This window comes from Zootoca vivipara, chromosome 12 (assembly GCF_965207765.1).
Source record: "Zootoca vivipara chromosome 12, rZooViv2.hap1.1, whole genome shotgun sequence".
NCBI lineage: Eukaryota > Metazoa > Chordata > Lepidosauria > Squamata > Lacertidae > Zootoca > Zootoca vivipara.
Genome location: NC_142595.1, coordinates 41,736,351 through 41,759,342, shown reverse-complemented (window position 1 = coordinate 41,759,342; position 22,992 = coordinate 41,736,351). Strand labels below are relative to the sequence as shown.

Here is a 22,992-nt window from a genome sequence, read left to right as displayed (position 1 = left end):
AAATAACAGTTCAAGCAATAACATCAGGAATTCAGCTTTGGGAAGCGCTTGCCCAAACAGGTGTGTCTTCAGGAGCCGGCAGGATGCCAATGCTGATGGCAATTGCTATTTATTAATTTTAGACCATCACTTCATTGTCAAATGCGGGGAAATTGAAGAGAGTTATTGGGCACAGCCCTCTACATGTCCAAAGCAGAAGAAACATGGACCCTCTATCTGTGATGGTGCCCCTTCCTATTTCACCCTGACAATGTGATTCCAAACACAATGGTTATGGGCTTTTGAATTATGGTGCTGGAGGAGACTCTTGAAAGTCCCATGGACTGCAAGAAGATCAAACCTATCCATTCTGAAGGAAATCAGCCCTGAGTGCTCACTAGAAGGACAGATCCTGAAGCTGAGGCTCCAATCCTTTGGCCACCTCATGAGAAGAGAAGACTCCCTGGAAAATACCCTGATGTTGGGAAAGATTGAGGGCACAAGGAGAAGGGGATGACATGGTTGGACAGTGTTCTCGAAGCCACCAACATGAGTCTGACCAAACTGCGGGAGGCAGTGGAAGACAGGAGTGCCTGGCGTGCTCTGGTCCACGGGGTCACGAAGAGTCGGACACTACTAAACAACTAAATAACAACAACATGTATGAGTATAGGATGCTTTTTCTGTTAGAGGCAGGGAGTGCACAGAAAACAGCAGAAAATGGCAGAACATAGAAAGTGAAGTCATGTTTGTTTATTAAAATGCTACATTTGTGTTCAGATTGTAAATGATGAAGTGTTCACCCTTTACTAAAACATACACATACACTGCCTATATAGGCACACCTGTTTGGAGTTTCCATCGAATTATTTTTTTATTGCATTTATAACATTTCAGAAACATACACAAATCACACTAGTGAGTTTATCACTTTAGGAGAAAAAACACACGCCCACAGATAATCCTTTTTATGTGCTATTTCCCATCAGTTTGCAAAACAGATTATTCGCTTTATTTTGTTTTATGATCAGACTTCTGCTCGCATAAGGGACTTTGCCATCTTCTCCTCAAAATCTGCTTTGAATGGTTCCTCTGGAGGAGATTTTGGGGGGTTATGCAAGGGGAAAGAGAGGAAGGTTAAGTCACACTATACAAATAAATGTCAATTCAGGCAAGTGTTCTATTCTACCTTATGGACTCCAACTGTAAATACATTCATTTTAATAAATTTGAATACATGCTTAGGTGTTTTGTGACACTTGTTTCCTTCAGCCTTATTAAACTACCATCTTTCTCCTCAACCATCTTTCCTTTTTCCTCAGCAACCTGCCCACGGCTTCTTTCACCTGGTCATTCCTCAGGCAGTATATCAAGGGATTAAGAAAGGGTGTAATTGCTGTGTAGAAGAGTGTAACTGCCTTACTGACTCCTGAATGAGTTTTCCCACTTGGAATCAAGTACATCGCTGCTAATGAGCCATAAAAAAGTGTGACAACAACTAGGTGAAAAGATATGGTAGCAAAAGCTTTCCTACAAGTGCCTTGGTTAGAGGTTTTCATCAGGGTGAGAATCACAATGCCATAGAATAGTAGAACAAATAAGACATTGATTAAAAACAGAGCGTGCATAAATATCTGGCAGACAAGGGGAACATTTCCGAGTGGAGGGCAGGCCAGGGACAAAATGGGCCCAGGATCACACAAAAAATGGTCAATGATGTTAGGTCCACAGAAGGACAACTTGGAGATCAAAATCACTGGGATAGGGTACCACATGAAACCAACAACCCAACATGCACCTACCAGAGCAGAACAGGAATGTTGGGACATAATTTGTGGGTAGCGAAGTGGGTGACAGATGGCCAAGTACCGGTCCAAAGCCATGGCTGAGAGGAAGAAGCATTCAGTGTTGCCAAGTGAGAAGAAGATGTAGAACTGGAGGAAGCAGGCATGGAAAGAGATGAACCCAGGAGGAGACACCAGGTCAAAGAGCAGTCGGGGCACAGTGGTGGACACATAGCACATCTCCATCCAGGAGAAGTTTCTCAGCAGTATGTACATGGGGAGCTGAGCCAGGTGGTTATCTAGGAAGACGACTGCAATGATGGTGATGTTCTCAGCCATAGTGAGCATGTAGAGAATGGCGAGGAAGACAAGAAGGAAGTATTGTTTCTGCTGTTCAACTTCAAACCCAAGCAAAATGAATTCCTGCACTGCAGTCCCATTGGCCATCTCTATCTGGAGTCAAATAATATAATCACTATTGCATAGCATAAAGAGGTATACAGTTGTTTAAATACCATTAGCTTGCATTGAAAAACAAAGGTTATACAGACTTGCCATTTCAGAATGCTGTGGGACATTTCTTCTGCCCACCCCATTTTACAGTTCACAAGTGATTATTCACACAAAGCACCTATTTTTCCTGGTTAAGTATAAAATATAACATAATGCACTTAAAATATATTGCTTTGAGGCTATTTAATTCTGATATCCTAGAGCTTTGCAGTGAATAGCATATCCCCAGTTTTGCGAAAGTCTCACTCCTCTCAAACACCACTGAATCCAGAAATAACACCAAACTGATAGTGTGCCGAGATTACTTAATTTTAAAATGATAAAGCAAGAGCAGCACAAAACCTTGATAAAATAATATATTTGAGATTTATTGTACAATTTACATTAGAAAGTCAATTTTTATTTCATTTTGTATTTCTGGACTTTGTGGAATTTCTTTTCTGGTTTAAATGTTTGTGAAATGTGAGTTCGAACTTTATTGTTAATAAGACTTGAAGAATGCAGCCAGCTTGTTAAAATGGAGTCGAGAAAATAAACTGTGATCATATTCCACCCCACGTGACAAGTTTTGACCTTGGCAGGATTGAATTATGTCAACAAAAAAGTGTTCCCCTGAGTTCCAGCGGTCTGTTTTGACCTTAATGTGGGAAACAAGAATAGAGCTATGTCAAGAGGAGACACGACGGCAAGAGTTACAGAAAAAATTTCAGATGGTGATGGCAGAATATGATTTTTTAGGAGATGAAGCTTTTGACACTGAAAAAGATGAATGTGAGAATGACAATGATGATGACTGTGATTTGGAAGGAAAAGATGAAGATGAGGACTGTGATGATTCAACACAAAATGAAGCACACCACGGAAAAAATGATGACTTTACTCTACAAAAAGTTGGATGGAGTGCCCCGCTTTTGAGGGGGGCACGATTGGTATTATTGGAACTCCAGAACGCCCACAGGGAAGAAGGAAAAAATATGCAGAGAAGAGAAGAAATTCAGGGGCCCTGTATGGTGGCCTGGATGGCAAAAGACTGTAAACAGGGGGTGGGGTGAAGGGAAAGTGATGTTGTGATTACATGGATGGATTAACAGGTTTATAACTGGTCTGCTGATTATGGAATTTGCTGGATTGGGGGGGTGGAGCCGGTAATCGGGGATGTAAGGTTAAATTGAGAATAGTTATAGTTTTAAAAGTGAATGGATTTTGGAAAATGTGAAAATATGGAGGCTTATAGAGGGAGAAAAAATTAGGCACGGGAAGATAAAATGGGAGTTTGATTTTTCAGTGATTTGAAGTTGTATAAGATACAAAGGTGTATTTCTATAAAGTAAGAAACTGTTGCAGATGATAAAAAAGGGATGAAAACTGGGGAAGGGGGGGGAGGGGAAGCCCACAAAATATGGTTTTAAAATCATGAATGTAAGAAAAATTTTTCTGTTTTGTATTGTTTTTTTCTCTTTTTTTGCCCTTTCTTTTTTTTCTTTTTTCCTATTTCTATTTTTCTCTTTTTTTTTTGGTATGACAATAGATGGTTGGATGGATGGCCTCCTGCGTACTGCCCTGGTTTGCTGGAGCTCCCTGGTGGCAGGGGGGGGCTTTGGGGTCAGGGGAGGGGGAGGAGGACAGAAATCCAAGCATAAAATGGAACATCTCTGACTGTTCACATACATGGGATACTTCTGTGGCAGGGGAGGACCCATGTGGGTGGGTAGGAAGGAGGTGGAAAAGGTGTTTATGTATGTACGGTTTTTTTTGTTTTTTTTGTATTCTGTAAAAATAATAAAAAGTATGTTTAAAAAAAAATAGAAAGTTTGTTCTTTGAATTATATCCTAGAACCAATCGCTGCTGCTGTTTTACAGTGGTTAGTCTTCATTCTATTGTTATGCATTCCCAAATGCCTTGCCCATCCTTTTGATGAGAGAACAGCAGGTATTTGAGTTGCAGCTTCTACATTTGCTTTATTTACAAGTATACAAGCACAATGGAAATAAATAGGGTCCTGTAAGAATGCAAAATAACTGGAACTCCTGCTTCAAAGTCCCCTGAAGAAAACTAAACCACAACAATGATTCTTAAATTCAAACTAACTCAGTGCCTTCCGAAAGAGATATATATTACCTTCCGAAATAGATATTTTCTCGCCATTAGAAGTGCACCTATTTCACCTACCGTGTTTCTCATATTATAAGACATGTCTTATATTCATTTTTTCCTCAAAAAAAACACACTATGGCTTATTTTCAAGGGATGTCTTATTTTTTTCCTCCTCCTCCTGCCGCGGCCGGCATTGCTGCTGCACCTATCACTATGTCTTATTTTCGGGGTATGGCTTATATTCCTTGAATGCTTAAAAATCCTGCTATGGCTTATTTTATGGGTATGTCTTAAAATATGAGAAACAGGGTATTTACAAGTTATCAGTCACACAAAGGAGGGTTTCCAGCCATCATTTTAAGCAATGCACATGCAAGTTGCATGAAGGGGAAAAGTTGGTTCATACCCTTTGACTTAATAAAATCTGGGGTCTAAAATCCGGGATGTAGCTTAGAATCATTGGCATGTCCCACGATCCTTTCCTCTTACTCTAAATTCTCCCCACAATCATTTTGCAATGTTTTCTTTAAATTTCCTAGAAGAAGCCAGAGACCCCCACCCCCCACCCCGTGAGAAATGACATTCAAATCCACAGTTCCCACCTAGGTTTCTTTTTTCTTTTTTGCTGGCAATGACTCCCATAAGAAGATCCTTACTGGGTCACATCAAAGGCCCACCTAGCCCAGCAGGTGGAAAACCAGTAGCCCGTGGGAAGCCCACAAGCACAACACAACTATAACAACACTCTCAGTACCTCAGTAGGAGTCAAAATGCTGCTCTGTCATCCAGGAAAAACTCACTAGACGTTCATGACATGATTTGGGGGAAAGGTTGTCAAGAGGAGTTAAAACATTGACCCGGCACTGGCTCATCAGAAGTGCAGCAGCAGAATCTGGGATGGAGGTTAGTGTTCTCTGTGCACTGGTAGTTGTCTTCCAGGCAGATGGTTTGAAGGACATAAAGGACCATCCTGCAGTTCTGGAGGAAAGGGGGGGAAATCACCAGATATACCGTACATGGAGAGTGGAGTTCAAATGCCCCTGATCAGTGCTGACTACAGCTTTAATCAGAAACTGAAATGAATCTTGGGAATATCTCTCCCAGGAACAATACATTTTTATTTATCAAAACAGCACCCTTGGGGAGTGGGATGCAATGCTATACCACTGGCTGCCTCCCTCCACTCTGGCATGATGCATGCCTCCTGTTTTCCAAAGCGCTACCTCTTCCAAATGTTGCTCTTCTTAAAGAACAAATTGGATGGCCAAAGCTTGGAGCACATGAACCAGAGCCGGTGTGATGTATTGTTCTTAATATTATGGTCATTAATTTATAGGGTGCCTACAATTTTCTAAATTCTGCTTACTGATTGGAAACAATTTTGTCTCTGCCAGCAGGCTTCCAATTGAGAAGATGTGACACTAAAGGAGAAAAGGAATGAAGAGGGAACAGGAGAACAGGCCAACTCAGTTAGCTGTTCTAAAAAATTATGTAATTGGACTTACTGTAGCAAATTCATGTTACAGTATACCAGCACCCTTTTTTTCCTAGAGGGAAAGCACTGCAATTAGCTAACTTTTTAGTTCCCATGGAACATCCAGCTCCTCTGGGCCATTACTCTAGGGAAGGGGTCAGCAAGGTTTATCTTGCCTGGGCTAATTCGGTCCCACGGAGATCCCTCCGTAGGCCGGATCTCTCGCGCATGAACGTGCACACCCATGATTTTCGGCATCTGCATGTGCACAGACATGATTTTTGGCATCTGTGCATGTGCAGACGCAATTTTCGGCGACTGCACAGATGCGATTTCCGGTGTCGCGGAAGCGAGTCCCCGCACCGCACTGCACCGGTTTAGTGCAGCACACGAGTGGGCAGCTCAATTCAGGGGCAGCTTGTGGCCGGTCAAACGACCTTCGCGGGCCGCTTCCATCCCATGGGCCTTAGATTGCTGACCCCTGCTCTAGGGTGTCATATATTGCAAAGAAGATCTGGTATATATTGTTACAAAAGTTAGGTGCATCTCTTTCTCTTTGTGGACAGTGGCGTAGCAGGGCCAGATGGTACCCATTGCAGAAATTCTTTGTCACCTCCCCACATTGAAATGCCCCCTTCCTCCCTCCACCCCTGTCAAAGACAGCTGTGCAGGCAGCTATCTGATGTAGATCCCGCCTTCTCCGCTTTCCTCCCTCCACCCCCCCCTGAAAGACAGCCACGCAGGCAGCTATCAGATGTATATCCCAGCTTCTCCCCCTTCCTCTGGCCCAAGGCGATGCGTGCGCAGCCGGGCCATCACATGGCCTCCCTGAGAAGAGGAGGTGGAGGAGGAGGAGCCGCAACCAGGCTCAAGGGTTGGTGATGGTGTCCTGGAGGTTTGGGCTCGCTCTGACTTCTCCCCACCCTCAGCCTCCACATCCACATCCACCTCCACCCTGCTTCTCCTTTCCCGCCAGGGCAACTGGCGGCGGCGGCAGAAGGAGTGTGGTGACGTTGTTTGCCTAAAGCCACTGGTGGTCAGGAGTGGGCGCATTGAGCATTTTGTCACCACCCTCATAATGACACCCAGGGCGGACCACCCCTACCACACCCAGCTTCCTCTGCCGCTGTTTGTGGAGTGGTCTGTGAAGAGTCCACGGGGCTCCAGGCACTCACCCAGGATCTGTGTTGCTTTGGAGAATTGAGACATGGTGGGAGACTGCCGTAGCTTTAAGAAATATGGTTTGTTTACCTATTTACACATTCGGTCTGCATGGAGGGAGTCCAGATCTTATATCAAGTTCATTTCAAGAGGGGCTTATCCCCCACAGAAGTGCAGCCAGCCTTCAGCCAAGATAGATCCCAGTCTCTTTACACCCTTCTTCTTCCCAGCACCCCCTGTTCAAGACTCTCTTTTCCTGCTCCTTCAAGCACACACCCCATCACCTTGACAACATCTGTGTCCCAAGCCAAAGGGTTCCTCTCAGATGGCCAATCAACACCTTTTGTCATATTAACAGATTTGCTCTCCCCTAGGCCAGCCAAGCTGGTTTGTTATGAAGCAAGTTCTGGAAGTAAAAGTTGTAATTAAACTTATGGGCCTTGACAATGTTTTATTTCCAAAAAGGAGTCAGTTTTCATGCATCTACAATCGTGGTGTGCCCCCCCCCTTTCCACAAGCAATTAATCATTCCAGAAACACCTTAACCAGAATCAGTTTTGTTTGGAGGAGAGGAATTCAGACATTTGTGCTATTTTACCAATATTTGTTTTATTTCCATATATGCAAGAATAAGTTGCGTAAGACTTATTGCATAAGACAATATTAGCAATATTTGTTTTATTTCCATATACTGTATGCAAGAATAAGTTGCATAAGACTTATTGCATAAGACAAGAATAAGAATAGGACACACACTCCTCCAAAACAGCAGAAACCCTGAGAGAGGCACCCTGCACCACAAGGTCCATTCAGCCTACACTTCCCTCCCTGATGGACCTTTCTGCCTCTCTCTCTGCCTCTGCTATTTCTTCACACACTCCTACACACCTACACTACATCATTTCAGGGTGGGACTTTGACAGAGGAACTTCCTATAACACCATCAAAACCCTTAGAAGGTGTGGGGCTTAAGGGTTTTGAGAGGATATGTTCCACCTATACTACTATGTTGATTGACTTAACTTGAAAGAGGGATGTGTGCCCCGCTTGCATGTCTTGGGATAAATTAACTTGATCTGAGGTTGGTCAAAATGACTCTGAGGGTCCCTTCCAACTGCATGATTCTATGATCTCTTCAAATGGGCATATTGCTTTGTTTTAACTTTATTTCCCCCTCCTAGCAGCATTTTTTATACCATGCCCTTTGTCACCAGCAGGCGTGATATTCTCCTTAGCAACTTGCCCAGAGCCTCCCTCACCTGATCATTCCTCAGACAGTAGATCAGGGGGTTCAGAAATGGCGAAATAGCAGTGTAGAAGAGCGTGGCTGCCTTTGTGGCCTCTGGTTGGCTTTCTCCATGTGGAATTAAATACATAGCTCCCACTGTGCCATAAAAGAGGGTCACCACTAAGAGGTGCATAGATACGGTGGAGAAGGACTTCTGACGACTCCCTTGGTCAGAGGACTTTATCAGGGTAAAAATGACTGTGCCATATGATAACACAACAAATAATACATTGACTAAAAACAAAACATGTATGATGACCTGGCATATAAAGGGAACATTTCCAAGAGGAGGACAGGCCAAGGACAGAATTGGCACAGGATCACACACAAAATGGTCAATGATGTTAGGTCCGCAGAAGTTTAGCTTGGAGATCAAAGCAGCTGGGACGATATAGGCCAGAAATCCAAGGCCCCAACAAGAGGCCACCAGGGAATAGCAGGAATTTGGGGACATTATTTGTGGGTAGCGTAGTGGGTGGCAGATGGCCAAATATCGGTCCAAAGCCATGGCTGAGAGGAAGAAGAATTCAGTGCTGCCAAGTGAGAATAAGAAGTAGAACTGGAGGAAGCAGGCATGGAAGGAGATGAGCCCAGGAGGAGACACCAAGTCAAAGAGCATATGGGGCACAGTTGTGGTCACGTAGCATATCTCCAGCCAGGAGAAGTTGCTCAGCAAGATGTACATGGGAAGCTGGGCTAAGTGAGCATCTAAGAAAACGACTGTGATAATGGTGATGTTCTCAACTAAAGTGACGATGTAGAGGATGGTAAAAACAATGAGGAGCACTAACCGCTTCTCCTTCTCAACTCCAAATCCCAGCAAGATGAATTCCTGCACTGTGGTACCATTGACTAACTCCATCTGGAATCACATAACAGAAGCAGTATCATACACCATCGGAGAGGTATCGGTTTCGTCACATACCATGAGCCTGTCTGCCTGTTTGTACCAACATACAAAGGCTAAACAGCTATGAAATTTAGGGAGTGCAGTAGGGCCTTTGCTTCCTTGCACCCTGTGTATCAGATCACAAGTGAACAGTGTTCAGAAGCAATTATTTTTTCTGATTAGCTATAAATTTAAAATGGATTAAGAGCAAATGTACTTAAAGCAGACAACTATGGGGACATATAATTCGGAATAGTTCTAGCAACTTTGCAATGAGCAGCTTGTCCCCAAATCCACTGAATTCTTTCACCTGCCCTGCCACAAACACACAGTGAGTGAGAGAGACAGAAATAAAGAGAGAGGAAGGCTACTAAATCCAGAAATGGCATCAAACCAAATAACAAAATTCAATATATAGTACAGTGGACGCTCGGGTTGCGAACGTGATCTGTGCGGGAGGCACGTTCGCAACCAGCAGCGTTCACAATCTGCAGCCCTGTGTCTCCGCACGTGCGGGTCACAATTCAATGCTTCTGCATGTGCGCAAAGCACAATTTAGCGCTTATGCACATGCACGAGCACCGAAACCCCGAAGTAACCCGTTCTGGTACGTGTGTGTGTGTGTGTGTGTGTGTGTGTGTGTGAGAGAGAGAGAGAGAGAGAGAGAGAGAGAGAGAGAGAGAGAGAGAGAGAAGACTGATAAATACTTTACCTAAATCTGGTTATGAGTGAAATATGTCAGGGGACGGGACATTGATGCCCTGAGACATTTTGCTGTTTGCTACTATGCTTTGGATCAACACTTTTATTTTGTATATAAATTTTTTTATTACATTTCCTGTTTTGCACTTTAAAGTACTCATTTTTACATCCTTAAGATATCAATGACTTCTCTTCTCTTTTCATGGTTCATTCTACATATTATAAATCCCTGCATATTTTACAGAAACTGTACCATTCAGTATTCCATTATTACTTCCATCATAACTTATTCATACTGTTGAGTTTATCTTAATACTGCCAGCATTTTCGGCTGTACACAGTTATTTTCCACATATCCAATAAATGTTTTCCAGTCTTCTCTAAACATATGTTCTTCTTGTTCTTTTATTCTATATCTGCAAACTGCATATATTCTGTCAACTTAAGTTGCCACTTTTTAGGGAAGTTTTTAATGTGTGATATTTTAATGTATTTTAATCTCTGTTGGAAGCCGCCCAGAGTGGCTGGGGAAACCCAGCCAGATGGGCGGGGTACAAATAATATATTATTATTATTATTATTATTATTATTATTATTATTATTATTATTGGAACATTGCTTGTTTTCCATTTGGGGGCTAACAAAACATGAGCCGCCGTAGTCGCATACATAACTAACCTTTTTTGACACTTTTAAAAGTCTTGCTGCGTAATTCAGACCACAGTTTCATTTGTCCCTCTAATTTTGCCACCTGAAATAGCCTTTGGCACTTTGCTCAATTGTAGGGACAGCCCTATGGTAACAAAATAGCTCCTAAAATATACATTAATTCGATTTAATCAAATTTAATTAGATGTAAATACATTTAATATCATATTCCTTTCCCTCATAATTATCTTAAGGTTTCAGCATTTAACTTTTTTACTTTGCTGGGTTAACTGAAAACAACAGGAATATTTAGGAAATTAAATTTCAGATTGTGTTTTTAAATTAATTTTGATCAAAATATTGTGTGTCAAAATAACATACATACATACCATTAATTAAACTGCAACAGGTTTCAGAACATCTCAGATATTTGTTTGACACTGCTGTTGTCCTGGGTGCTTAATGTTGAATGATGGTCCTTGAGGAGCCACAGTTTGGCATAGTATGTTGGTTGCCCCATGTAATCTACTGGGAACGACCTCCTTCTTGAGTTGGCATTCCAGCTCTGATACAAGTTCCCACCTAGGTATCTTGTGCTTCCATCAAAAATCCAGTTTATGTCCCTTAATAGCTAGTAGTTTGTTTTCATCATTCGTCAGAAATGCTCGCCCCAAGTCCTCTCTCAGAATTTGGCAAGGAAGCATGCTCCTCTCCTCGTTTTATATTATCACACACAGTGCCGGATTTACGTATAAGCTAAACAAAGAGTTCAACTCAACAGCACACAGAAAGCTGATCCAGCCATCCAAAGACCTGATGCAGATAAAGTCTCAGTATTTAGGGTCCATGGATATTTAATTCTGTCATTGCACCTGCTCAGAACTGGGTTTGGAGACTGATAAATAAAGGACTACACTGCAGGGTGTGTGTCTGGAAATCTTAGTTGTGGGTGCCATGCTGAGTTCAGAGCATTATTTCAAAAGCTTTGCATAGGTTTTAATTGCAGAAAGGAAGCACGCTCGGGAATTGCCCTATCGAGGGTAATTCTGTTTTTCTTCAAAGCAAGAACTCCTCAGAGATTGCTGAAGACCTTATAATTTATAATATCTTAGTTTGCTAACACCCAGAACCCTCCAAATTGGATTATTGGAAGGTGCTTCTCTTTCTTTTTAATTTTTTAAATTAAAAATGGATTTCTATTTTGAGATAAAATTAAAAATACAAGCAGCAAAACACACATCACAAACAAAACAAGATCACTCATTAAAGGAAATAGAAAAGACACTGATTATAATCTTTTGTGTATTACTATGGTTAAGGTGTGGAGCACTTAGAGAATGGGTAGGCAAACTAAGGCCCGGGGGGCGGGGGCGGCCCAATTGCCTTCTAAATCTGGCCCATGGGTAGTCTGGGAATCAGTGTGTTTCTACATGAGTAGAATGTGTGTTTTTATTTAAAATGCATCTCTGGGTTATTTGTGGGACATAGAAATTCGTTCATTTCCCCCCTCTAAAATATAGTCCGGCACCCCACAAGGTCTGAGGGACAGTGGACCGGCCCACGGCTGAAAAGGGTTGCTGGCCCCTGACTTAGAGTTAAAGACCCTAAGGAGGAACTCACAAACTATTGAGGAAGTTTGGTGGTATATCATGTGGCCAAATCATATTCAGAAATAAACCAATGGGAAGTTTTTGAGGGGAAGGGTCATAGGTTAGTGGTAGGGCATCACTGGAAAGGGCTGAACACCCCTGGCTGAAGCCCCGGGGCATAGGAGCCAACTCCTAAGGGCTGAGGGGTCTTCGGCTCCCTCAACAAAATATTTGGGGGGCAGGCCCCCCCAGGTTGATGGGCATTGCCAGGGCCCAATATCTTATTCAAGTTGGGACTCCTGCCCTGGGGAGCCACTATTAATTGAGTATAAACACTGTTTATACTCAGACCTACTGAGCTAAGTCTGACTCATTGCAGCTTGCTAGCTTGTTTACTGATAAGATTGCCAACATATAGAATCTGAGGAAGACCTGTGCCCCAAAGGTGGTCCTGTTTTTCAACTTAGGTTCTCTGTGTGTAAAGCATTGGTTGATTGATGAAGCTTTGGTTCATAAGGGAAGGGAAGGGAAAGGGAGGGGAGGGGAGGGTCTTCATGTGCCACCTCCATATGAGGTCCACAGGGTGGCAACACAAGGATGGGCCTTTCCTGTAGTGGCCCCCCGTTTGTGGAATGGGCTCCCCAGGGAGGTTCGCCTGGCGCCTTCATAATGTATTCTTAGGCACCAGGGGAAAACGTTCTTCTTCAACCAGGCCTTTGTCTGATTAATATCCCACAGCCTTTTAAATGTATCTGTGGGAAGGAGGTGGTTATTGTTTTGTTCTTTCGGTTTAATTACTTAATTGTGTTTTATCTTTTATTTTATTCTGTGAACTGCCCTGGGATTGCTTGATGAAGGGAAGTATATAAACCTAATAAATAAAATACATAAACTAGTCCAAACCCCTGCAGTGCAAGAAATTTCAGCTAAAAAGGTCAATTAAAGCATCTTAAATATTTTGTTCCTATCTGGTAACAAGGTTCATACTGTGCTACTATTTTAATATTGTGAATGAAATATATTCTTTATTTTTGTGGGATTATTTGGGCAAAGGCCTGGTCTAAATCAGTGCTTCAGATGACTTCAGTCACAACTGATTACTGCATGTTTGCCTCGTTTTGCTTCAGGCTTCAGGAAGCAGAGAGTGGGGACTTTAGATCTTGCTCCAAATTCCAAATTCCACCACAGAACCTGTTCCATGACACAACACAGCCATCTGATTACTCTTCTTCTTTTTATTTATTTGCAGTAAAGACACCATTATGACATTTTAAAACATTAGCAATAAATAGCATTAATAAAAATGCACATTAATACAACTAAAAGCACGCAATGACAATAATAGATAAAGGAATCATAAGTGGTCGGATAACAATGGTCTTATTACATTGCCACTTGCCCTGTGAGTGATTTGTTGGAGTCCTGAAGCAAAAAGACTCATAAGAGTGTCCAGGGAAGGGTTGTGTAATGAGGCATTTTAGATATTTCCTAGCCCCTTGACAAAAGGGGGGACATGAGAGACAGAATCCACCTTTGTGTTGCTAGAAGGGAAATATCCATTGTTCATTGGCGTTTTATTGTATCTGCCATCAAATAAATTAGAAGGGAGAACATTAAACCTTACCAAAGAGAAAACCCTGCCATATTTAGGCATTTTTTACGTATCCCAAGTATGGTATTCCATCTTTACAGGGGGGGGCATGGTAACCCCAGTAACTGAGGGAAACAGGGTCCCCATGAAGGTCATTGAAACTAGGTCCATAAACCTTTGTTTAACAATTGATTTGGCACCCTTTAGACATAGTTAGCAGGTAAGAGGGTGATAGATCTGTTGAGGCAACCACAATCTTCAACAAAGGTGATTAAAAATAACCAAACATTGCCTCAGAGTCCAATGAATTGGGGGTAAATACAAGACAGCAGTGGAGCCAAAAATAGGTAGAATAAATTCACACAAAACACAATCAGAATATTCAGTCCATGTTTAGCCAAAAAGAAAACAAAGGTTTTTAACAATGGAAATTGTCTGTGTTTTCACCATGGTTGAAGGAAGTAACCTGTCTCTTGGCTTTTAATAGCTAATGGCATTGGTTCTTGAGGGACACATTCCCAATGGACGCCTAATATTTAACATGAGCATTCAGGATTTCTGTAGTAGATACAAAGACTCACTCATTCTTCTCATATAGCCCATGAATATGACAACTGAACACCCATGCAAGGCAGAGGGAACAGCAACATGTTCCCATCTACGAATCCTGACACAACATTTGTGATGAGCCTTCAGCTGGATGGAGGAACGTATCGAAAACTACTGAGGTAAAGAAATGGAGACTTCTAGAAAGAGTTGAAGGCTGCTTCAAGGAAATGTGATAGATCATTAGAGAAGTGTGTGGTCAAAGAGACATAGATGAGTACTTGGGAAGGGCTGTGAGATGTCTCTGGGATTCCGAGCTGCATTCCCTGATTTTTACTTAACAATCATACCAAATAATTTGGTTCTCTGCTATCATTTGTGGCCTACAAATCCTCTTACCTTGCAAATTGACACCAACTAACTAACTAAGTTAAAGTAACCTCACTGGCCTGTCTTAAAAATCTCTACAGCAAATTTCATGGGCAATAGTTTTATTAGGTCAACTGAAATGCCACAAAATAAAGTGGAAGCTTCATTGGGCTTGATGGTACACAATGAAAGGGTTGTAGGGGGGAGTTGACTGTTCCACGAGTCTGCATCTCAAAAGAGTCTTAAGATGGAACATGGGAGAAGAGTGTTAGCTACATCTCTCCTCCTTCTTCCTACGCTCCATCTTAAGGCTCTTATAAAAGGTGCAGGCTCATGGCTTAGCCGCCATCCAAAGTTTCTTCTACTCTCCCCAGCACCCTACCCCGCAACTTTACTTGACATCTAGTCTGATGAAGAATTCTGGAGAACATGAAGACCTGTGTGCTATTTTGTGATATTTTGGTTGGTCTAATGAAGGTATTACACTAATATAGAATTTTGGAATAGATCTCACCCAAAAGTATCATTTAAATTGTTTAGTAATGTAAGATGGGATGACTTTCACTCAAGGTGCCTGACACGTCTGTGTTTGCTCCTTGTCTCAGGAAAGAGCTGAGAAGCTTTTGGGAGGGGGTCACCTATCTGCAAAATAACAAAAGGTGGTGGTGCAGGGGGGATAGACTAGGAATAAAATTGTAGTTAGATCAGTGTATTTATAGTTTATTTCACTTTTGGAGGTGTTCATTCATAAGTCTGTTCAGTCTTGAGTCTTCATTAAACTGTACTTTAATAGCTAAAGGAAAACTCCTATTTAAAACAGTATTTTTATATGGATTTTCTTGAAAAATACACATTTCTAAATATATATCCTTTATGAAAGGATGCATTTCTAAATATACTTTATCCCAAGTGTCACATTTTGTAAGTATTGTGTGTGTGTGTGTGTGTGTGTGTGCGTGCATAAATATCATTGCAAAATTAGGAGAAGGGCTAACTTCTAAGTAGATACACAGGGTTTCAGTGGAAGTAGGTAATATATAATCCCATGTTGGATAGGATAACATGTTGCAAAATAATAATAATTAAGGAGTAAGAACATACGCACAAACCTCTAGTAAGGCATTTTATATAGGTGATTATTCACTACCTTTTAAAAAAAGATAGCAACTTTCAATGATTATAAATTACATTTTTAGCTTTGCCTTCTTTGTTTCTAGGACACCTAGGAAATGTTTGCTGCTGGATAGCTATTTAAGTTCAATGAATTAAATGCCTCATTTCAGGTTCCAGCAGACAAATGATGATACTTCTCTGAGACTGTGAACAATATTCACAATCAGGGTCAAGCTTGGATATGTTCAAGATTACACTAACCCAAGCCAAACTATTCTGAATACATTTGCCATGTTTACTTTTTAGATTCAAATGTGATCTGAAAGAGGAGTTGGAAGGATCACTTTTCCTCACTTTTCCTCTGCCTTTCAGTGGTAACAGACAGACATAACCTCTATGTGGTTTACAGTGCATCCATCTTATTCCAGATGGAGATGGACAATACGACTTCTGTCCAGGAATTCATTTTGCTGGGATTTGGAATTGGACAGCACAAACGGTTCCTGCTCCTCATTTTTTTCACCATTCTCTACATGCTCACTTTGGCGGAGAACATCACCATTATCACACTGGTGTTTCTAGACAACCACTTGGCTCAACTTCCCATGTATATTCTACTGAGCAACTTCTCCTGGCTAGAGATGTGCTACGTATCCACCACTGTGCCTCGCATGCTCTTTGACCTGGCTTCCCCTCATAGGGTCATTTCTTTCCATGATTGCTTCCTCCAGTTCTACATTTTCTTTTCACTTGGTTGTACTGAATGCTTCTTCCTCTCAACCATGGCCTTGGACCGGTACTTGGCTATCTGCCGCCCCCTACGCTACCCACACATAATGTCCCCACACTTCTGCTACACTCTGGTCGCTCTGTGTTGGGTTGTTGGTTTCCTGTGGTACCTTGTCCCAGCAGTTTTGATCTCCCTGTTGTCCTTCTGTGGATCTAACACCATCGACCACTTCTTGTGCGATCCTGGACCAATTCTGGCCCTGGCATGCCCTCCACTCGGAAATGCTCCCCTCTTCAGCAAGATTTGCCTCAACGGCCTGATTATAGGCAACGTCTCCTTTGTTGTGCTGTCCTACAGCACTGTAATTCTCACCCTGATGAAAACCTCTAGCCAAGGTAATCGTAGGAAGGCCTTCTCCACCATATCATTCCACCTTGTGGTGGTCACACTTTTCTATGGCTCAGTCGCAGGGATGTACTTGATTCCAGGTGGAGAAAGCCAGTCAGAGGTCACCAAGGCAGTGACCCTCTTCTACACAGCCATCACGCCCTTTCTCAACCCTTTGATCTATTGTCTGAGGAATGATCAGGTGAAAGAGGCAGTGGGTAGGTTGCTGAGGAGAAAGGTGAGGTCTCTGGGGAGAAAGGAAACAACTTAAAAAGTGGGGAAGGAAAACAACGACAACAAAGCAAAGCACCCAAATATGTAACCAATATGTACAGCTGATATGTACAGAGCTGGATAGAAAGAAGCAATTTTCTTTATTAATAATAATAATAATAATTTCATTTTAATATTCATTTTATAAGAAAACATAAAAAATACATAAAAAATAAAAAAAGAAAAGTTTCCCTTACAACATCATAACATTTTCCTTACACCAGTAAGTGACTTCCCCCTGTTCCCCCCTTCTGAATTTCATTTTCCATATATTATTCGGCAGTTTCTAATAACTAATCTCTTATACAATGTTTCCGTGAAAAACATCTTAAATTTAACCTATATCCTAAGCAAATTCCGAAAACCTATACCTCCTTTCCTAGACAATATTAAATATTACAATATTTTTTTCAGATATAAATTAAAATTTTTCCCAATCTTCTTCCACCGTCTCTTCTCCCTGCTCACAAAGTCTCCTGGTCAGCTCAGCAAGTTCCATAAAGTCCATCATCTTCATTTGCCATGGGTAGAAAGAAGCAACTTTCCCTGCTGATGTGTTTTGCAAAAATCTAAGGTATGGTGAGAAATCAGGAATGAGTTCATAGTTACCTGATGACCACATTCCCTGACAACGCAGTTCAGTTATTTGCTTTAAGAACAAGCCCAAAACCAGTTGTTGGGATTTTTTCACAATTTGTCTGATGGCTAGTTGCTAAACTTATAATGAAATGAATCTCACCACCCTTGACAACATCAGGGTTGGGGAAGCCTATTCAGACCGAACTCTATGTTGGCTTCTCGTCAAGCTTCCAAGAAGCACATGCCGGTGGGCAGGGCCAGAGGTGGAAGCAGGCAGAGCACCAAATGTGAATTCTAGCTTTGTGCTGTGGGTTCGTTTCCACACACATTCACACATCCTTCTCTGTTCTCCAGCCTAACAAGCAAGAGGCATCAGCTAAGTTCAAGGAAACATTCCATCAAGGGAAAAACGATGATTTCTTTTTGTACATATCTCCCAGGGGGGCTTATGGAAACAGTGAGGATGTTGGCATAAAGTAGACAGAGTCACTGATTTTCTTAACAGGTGCAACAGGAAACACAGATAGAAGCTTTGCATCATCCTGGCGATCTGTTATTGGATGAGAAAACCTCTGTCAATTTCTAGTTCTTATCACTTATGTTTAGTCTTTATTAGTCTTTGTTCCAAATCTGTGTATACTGTAATTTGTGGTGGGTGGGTGTCTTGCAGAGTCTCTTTTATTTGTATAAATGATAAAGTCATGCCACACTAAGAATGAGCCTGGTATTGATTGTCCCTTGAAAAAATCATTTTGGTGGGTTAACTGTTCTGGAATGGCTATAAGCCTATATAGATATAGATATAGACATACACACAAACACACACACAAGCTCAGGTCTTTCGTTGTTGTGAAGTGATCCATCTGGCTGCAATATAAACATGAATGGTTTAAAATTGTGTATATTATGTAATATTTTGCATTTTTTCTTAATAAAAAATCATTTGAAATTGTGCTCATTGTATACTTATGGATTTGGATTACATTTTAAAATGTTGGTTTTTTTATTATTGTAAGCAGCTTCAAGACCTGTAAACATTAAGTGATCATGAGGTGGATGGACCAAAATAAATAAATAAATAAATAAATAAATAAATAAATAAATAAATAAATGTTACTTATTCCTTAGATTTTATATCCATATTAATGTTGCCACGTACTCTTTTCTATTTGCTCTATATCTTTAGATGACCTCAACAAGTGGTTTCATACACTGTAGATGTTAAACAGCACAGAACATGAGAATTTAACTGGATCAGTCCAGGGGCCCATGTAAACTAGCATCCTCTTCTCACTGACCAAGCATATGCCTATGTATAAACACACAACACAACAGCAATTCACCCCACCATTGTCTTCCAGCAACACAACAATGTAGGGAGACCGTAGCCACAGTGTCTAGTAGCCATTACTGTAATAACATTATTATGATGAGTAGTAGTATTTTAAATTTATATACTTCCCTTCATCTCAGGCGCGCCAAGTTGGGCCCAACATGTACATGATGTCACATCATGTGTGATGTGCCAGGTCTAGCCGGGATGGGCGGCTGTCCTTTTGAAGAGTCCATCCCAAATTGTAGAAATCTAAATTACACTACACTTGGGGGGGGAATAAAAGGCACAAATACAGGATGGGAGACACCTGGCCTGAGAGCAGTACATGTGAAAAGGATCTAGGAGTCTTGGTAGACCACAAACTTGACATGAGTCAACAGTGTGATGCAGCAGCTAAAAAAGCCAATGCAATTCTGGGAAGCATCAATAGGAGTATAGCATCTAGATCAAGGGAAGTAATAGTACCACTGTATTCTGCTCTGGTCAGACCTCACCTGGAGTACTGTGTCCAGTTCTGGGCACCACAGTTCAAGAAGGATACTGACAAGCTGGAATGTGTCTAGGGGAGGGCAACCAAAATGGTCAAAGGCCTGGCAATGATGCCATATGAGGAACAGCTTAGTGAGCTGGGTATGTTTAGCCTGGAGAAGAGAAGGTTAAGGGGTGATTGATAGCCATGTTCAAATATATACAGTGGTACCTCGGTTTATGAACACAATTGGTTCCGGAAGTCTGTTCATAAACTGAAGCGTTCATAAACTGAAGCAAACTTTCCCATTGAAAGTAATGGAAAGTGGATTAATCTGTTCCAGACGGGTCCGTGGAGTACTCAACCTGAAGCGTACTTAAGCCAAAGCATGGGTGTAATTGGTTCCGGAAGTCTGTTCATAAACTGAAGCGTTCATAAACTGAAGCGAACTTTCCCATTGAAAGTAATGGAAAGTAAATTAATCCGTTCCAGATGGGTCCGCGGCGTTCGTAAACCGAAAATTCGTAAACCGAGGTATTCATAAATCGAGGTTCCACTGTAAAAGGATGTCAGCTAGAGGAGGGAGAAAGGTTGTTTTCTGCTGCTCCAGAGAAGCGGACACGGAGCAATGGATTCAAACTACAAGAAAGAAGATTCCACCTAAACATTAGGAAGAACTTCCTGACAGTAAGAGCTGTTCGACAGTGGAATTTGCTACCAAGGAGTGTGGTGGAGTCTCCTTCTTTGGAGGTCTTTAAGCAGAGGCTTGACAGGCATATGTCAAGAATGCTTTGATGGTGTTTCCTGCTTGGCAGGGGGTTGGACTGGATGGCCCTTGTGGTCTCTTCCAACTCTATGATTCTACGAAATTCAGCACTTGAAGGAAACATATTGAAAGCAAGATGGGAGGTAGAGAATGTTTTGAGTTGTGCTAGTTATCATTAAATGTTAGAATAATCAAGCAGGAGTAATAGAAAAATGATGGGCTTCATTTAAACCAGCTGGCATTCTCTTTCTCTGCCTCCTTCCTTAATCTGTGCCTTCTCTCTGTGGTACTAAGTTTCTGTCTTAACCCTCTTGCTTTATGACACATTCAGGGAATACCATTTTTGAATCTTTCCTTAAGTAAAAAAACCCAAAAACAAAAACAAAAACCATGCTAGTATAAACTGGCCAATGCATCATACTTCTAGCAGCAAGAATTTCATGTAAAAATGTCACATGTTGGGAAATGATATTCAATGAACTGAAGAAATGTTTACAATAACATTTGTTAAAAAAACAGAAGCTTTGCTGTTAGGTATTTTAGGAAAAGAGTTACCAAAAGAAAATGGACTTTATTTACATATGCTACAACAGCAGCAAGAATCTTAATAGCACAAAATTGGAAGACTGGAGAAGTACCATCAAAAGAACAATGGCAAGAAAATTGATGAACTATGCAGAGTTAGCAAAGTTAATGGACAAATTGTGTGAAAAGGACAATAGTGACTTTGAAAAAGAATGGGAACCCTTTACAATATAATTGCAGAAACAAAAAGAAAATGGACTCGCTGGCAGGATTTAAATAAACATTTACAATTTTATTTACAGAGAACAAAAGTAGAACAATGTGATAACATAGTATTATATATAAATAGCAGAACCTATCATTGGATGTAATAAACCAGAAATGGAAGTCGAGGGAAGTCAACAGGGAGGGGGGAAATTGAAAAACGAATGTTTAGTAATGATACTGGATATTTGTTATGAGAAAAGAAAGTCAATAAAAATTATTTTTTTAAAAGAAAAGAATTAATAATAATAATAATAATAATAATAATAATAATAATAATAATGTGATACACTCATCTGCTATAAGAAGTGCAACAGCTCATCCTACCGCAATTTTTTATTGTGGTAGGCTGGTGTTCTGCTTCTCCTTTTTCTTTTCTTGCAATATTTTTACACTATCGATATTCTCCAGTGCAACACCATTTCTCCATTCTCTTCAACAACCTCCCTGCTGCCTCTTTGATCTTATCATTCCTCAGACAGTAGATCAGTGGGTTGAGGACAGGTGTGACGGCAGCATAAAAAACTGTTGCTGCCTTTGTGATCTCTGGGTTGCTTTCTCCACCTGGAGCAGCTAAGTATACGCCTCCCACAGAACCATAAAAAATCGTCACCACCATTAGGTGAAAGGATATGGTGGAGAAAGCCTTCTTACGACTTCCTTGGTTTGAGGTTTTCATCAGAGAGAGAATCACTGCACCATAGGACAGGATGACACACAACAAGTTGCCCAAAATCACAGCATTCACAAAAATCTGATAGATGAAAGGAGCATTTCCTAGTGGGGGGCAGGCCAGAGACATAAGTGGCCCAGGATCACACAACAAATGGTCGATGACGTTTGGTCCACAGAAGGACATCTTGGAGATCAAAGTCACTGGGACAATGTTCCACAGGAAGCCAAGGATCCAACAGGTAGCCATCAGGGCATAGCATGCATTCTGCGACATAATTTGTGGGTAGTGCAGTGGGTGGCATATGGCTAAATACCGATCCAAAGCCATGGCAGAGAGGAAGAAGTCCTCAGTGCAACCAAGAGAAAAAAAGATGTAGAACTGGAGGAAGCAAGCCTGGAAAGAGACCTTCCCATGAAGGGTTATTAGGTCAAAAAGCATGCGAGGTATAGTGGTGCTCACATAGCAAATCTCCAACCAGGAGAAGCTCCCCAGCAGGAGATACATGGGAAGTCGTGACAAGTGGGAGTCTAGAATGACCAAGGTGATAATGGCCATGTTCTCAGCCAAAGTCAGCACATAAAAAGCAGTCAAAAGAATGAGGAGCAGCAAATGCTTCTTTGGCCCACCTCCAAATCCTAGCAAGATGAATTCTGTGACTTGAGTCTCATTGGCCATCTCCATCTGCAATCACAAAACAGAAACACAGTCACATACCAAGAGCGAGTCTCATCTGCCTGTCTGCTTGTAGACTCAGCAAGCTTATCATTTGAGGGTGGTGTGTGCTGAGGGAATAAATCCTTTTGCTTAGAGGAAAACACTACCACAAACCAATGTCTCCCTCTCTGCTTTCATTGAAAGGCAAAGACTAACCAGGCATGCTGGTTAAGGAAGGCAGCAGAATAGTCCACCTCCTTCATTTTAGATTACATATACTTATTTTTGAGATTACATATCAGTTATGAGGCATAACAAGTAATTGTGTTGCATCAATTTTATTTATATTTATTTATTGAGGGGGAAAATATAGGCCACTTTATCAGAAGAATCTCTAAATTATGAACATAATAAAGTAGTCAATAGCACATAGATAAAGACTTAAAGAGAAATATAGGTAGCTAAATTATAGCTGAATTATACATTTTAGGACAAAAATATGTAAAGTTTCAGAAGAATATAGGAAGCTGCCTTATACCAAGTTGGGCCATTGGTCCATTTCTCTGGTCTTTGACAGTAATAAAGATTTGTT

General features: G+C 41.3%; 4 protein-coding genes across 4 annotated transcripts; 1 reads left to right on the top strand and 3 right to left on the bottom strand.

Annotated features, from left to right (window-relative positions):
- Positions 1 to 1,038: 1,038 nt before the first annotated feature.
- LOC118095637 (olfactory receptor 11H6-like) lies at positions 1,039 to 2,054 on the bottom strand. The gene has a single exon (XM_035136883.3). The coding sequence runs from the start codon at positions 2,037 to 2,039 to the stop codon at positions 1,257 to 1,259; it is 783 nt and encodes a 260-aa protein (XP_034992774.3). The 5' UTR covers positions 2,040 to 2,054; the 3' UTR covers positions 1,039 to 1,256.
- A 6,142-nt stretch (positions 2,055 to 8,196) lies between these two features.
- Positions 8,197 to 9,202, bottom strand: LOC118095920 (olfactory receptor 11G2-like). The gene has a single exon (XM_088655367.1). The coding sequence runs from the start codon at positions 9,154 to 9,156 to the stop codon at positions 8,197 to 8,199; it is 960 nt and encodes a 319-aa protein (XP_088511493.1). The 5' UTR covers positions 9,157 to 9,202.
- Positions 9,203 to 16,169: 6,967 nt separating this feature from the next.
- LOC118095638 (olfactory receptor 11G2-like) lies at positions 16,170 to 17,129 on the top strand. The gene has a single exon (XM_035136884.2). The coding sequence runs from the start codon at positions 16,170 to 16,172 to the stop codon at positions 17,127 to 17,129; it is 960 nt and encodes a 319-aa protein (XP_034992775.1).
- Positions 17,130 to 21,464: 4,335 nt separating this feature from the next.
- LOC118095639 (olfactory receptor 11H6-like) lies at positions 21,465 to 22,439 on the bottom strand. Its single transcript, XM_035136885.3, has one exon. It carries the CDS (start codon positions 22,425 to 22,427, stop codon positions 21,465 to 21,467), a length of 963 nt encoding a protein of 320 aa, XP_034992776.2. The 5' UTR covers positions 22,428 to 22,439.
- Between the last annotated feature and the right edge of the window lie 553 nt (positions 22,440 to 22,992).

Excerpts from the sequence above, each read along its gene's own strand:
- LOC118095637 (XM_035136883.3), bottom strand. The coding sequence starts at position 2,039 with ATGTACATACTGCTGAGAAACTTCTCCTGGATGGAGATGTGCTATGTG.
- LOC118095920 (XM_088655367.1), bottom strand. The coding sequence starts at position 9,156 with ATGGAGTTAGTCAATGGTACCACAGTGCAGGAATTCATCTTGCTGGGA.
- LOC118095638 (XM_035136884.2), top strand. The coding sequence starts at position 16,170 with ATGGAGATGGACAATACGACTTCTGTCCAGGAATTCATTTTGCTGGGA.
- LOC118095639 (XM_035136885.3), bottom strand. The coding sequence starts at position 22,427 with ATGGAGATGGCCAATGAGACTCAAGTCACAGAATTCATCTTGCTAGGA.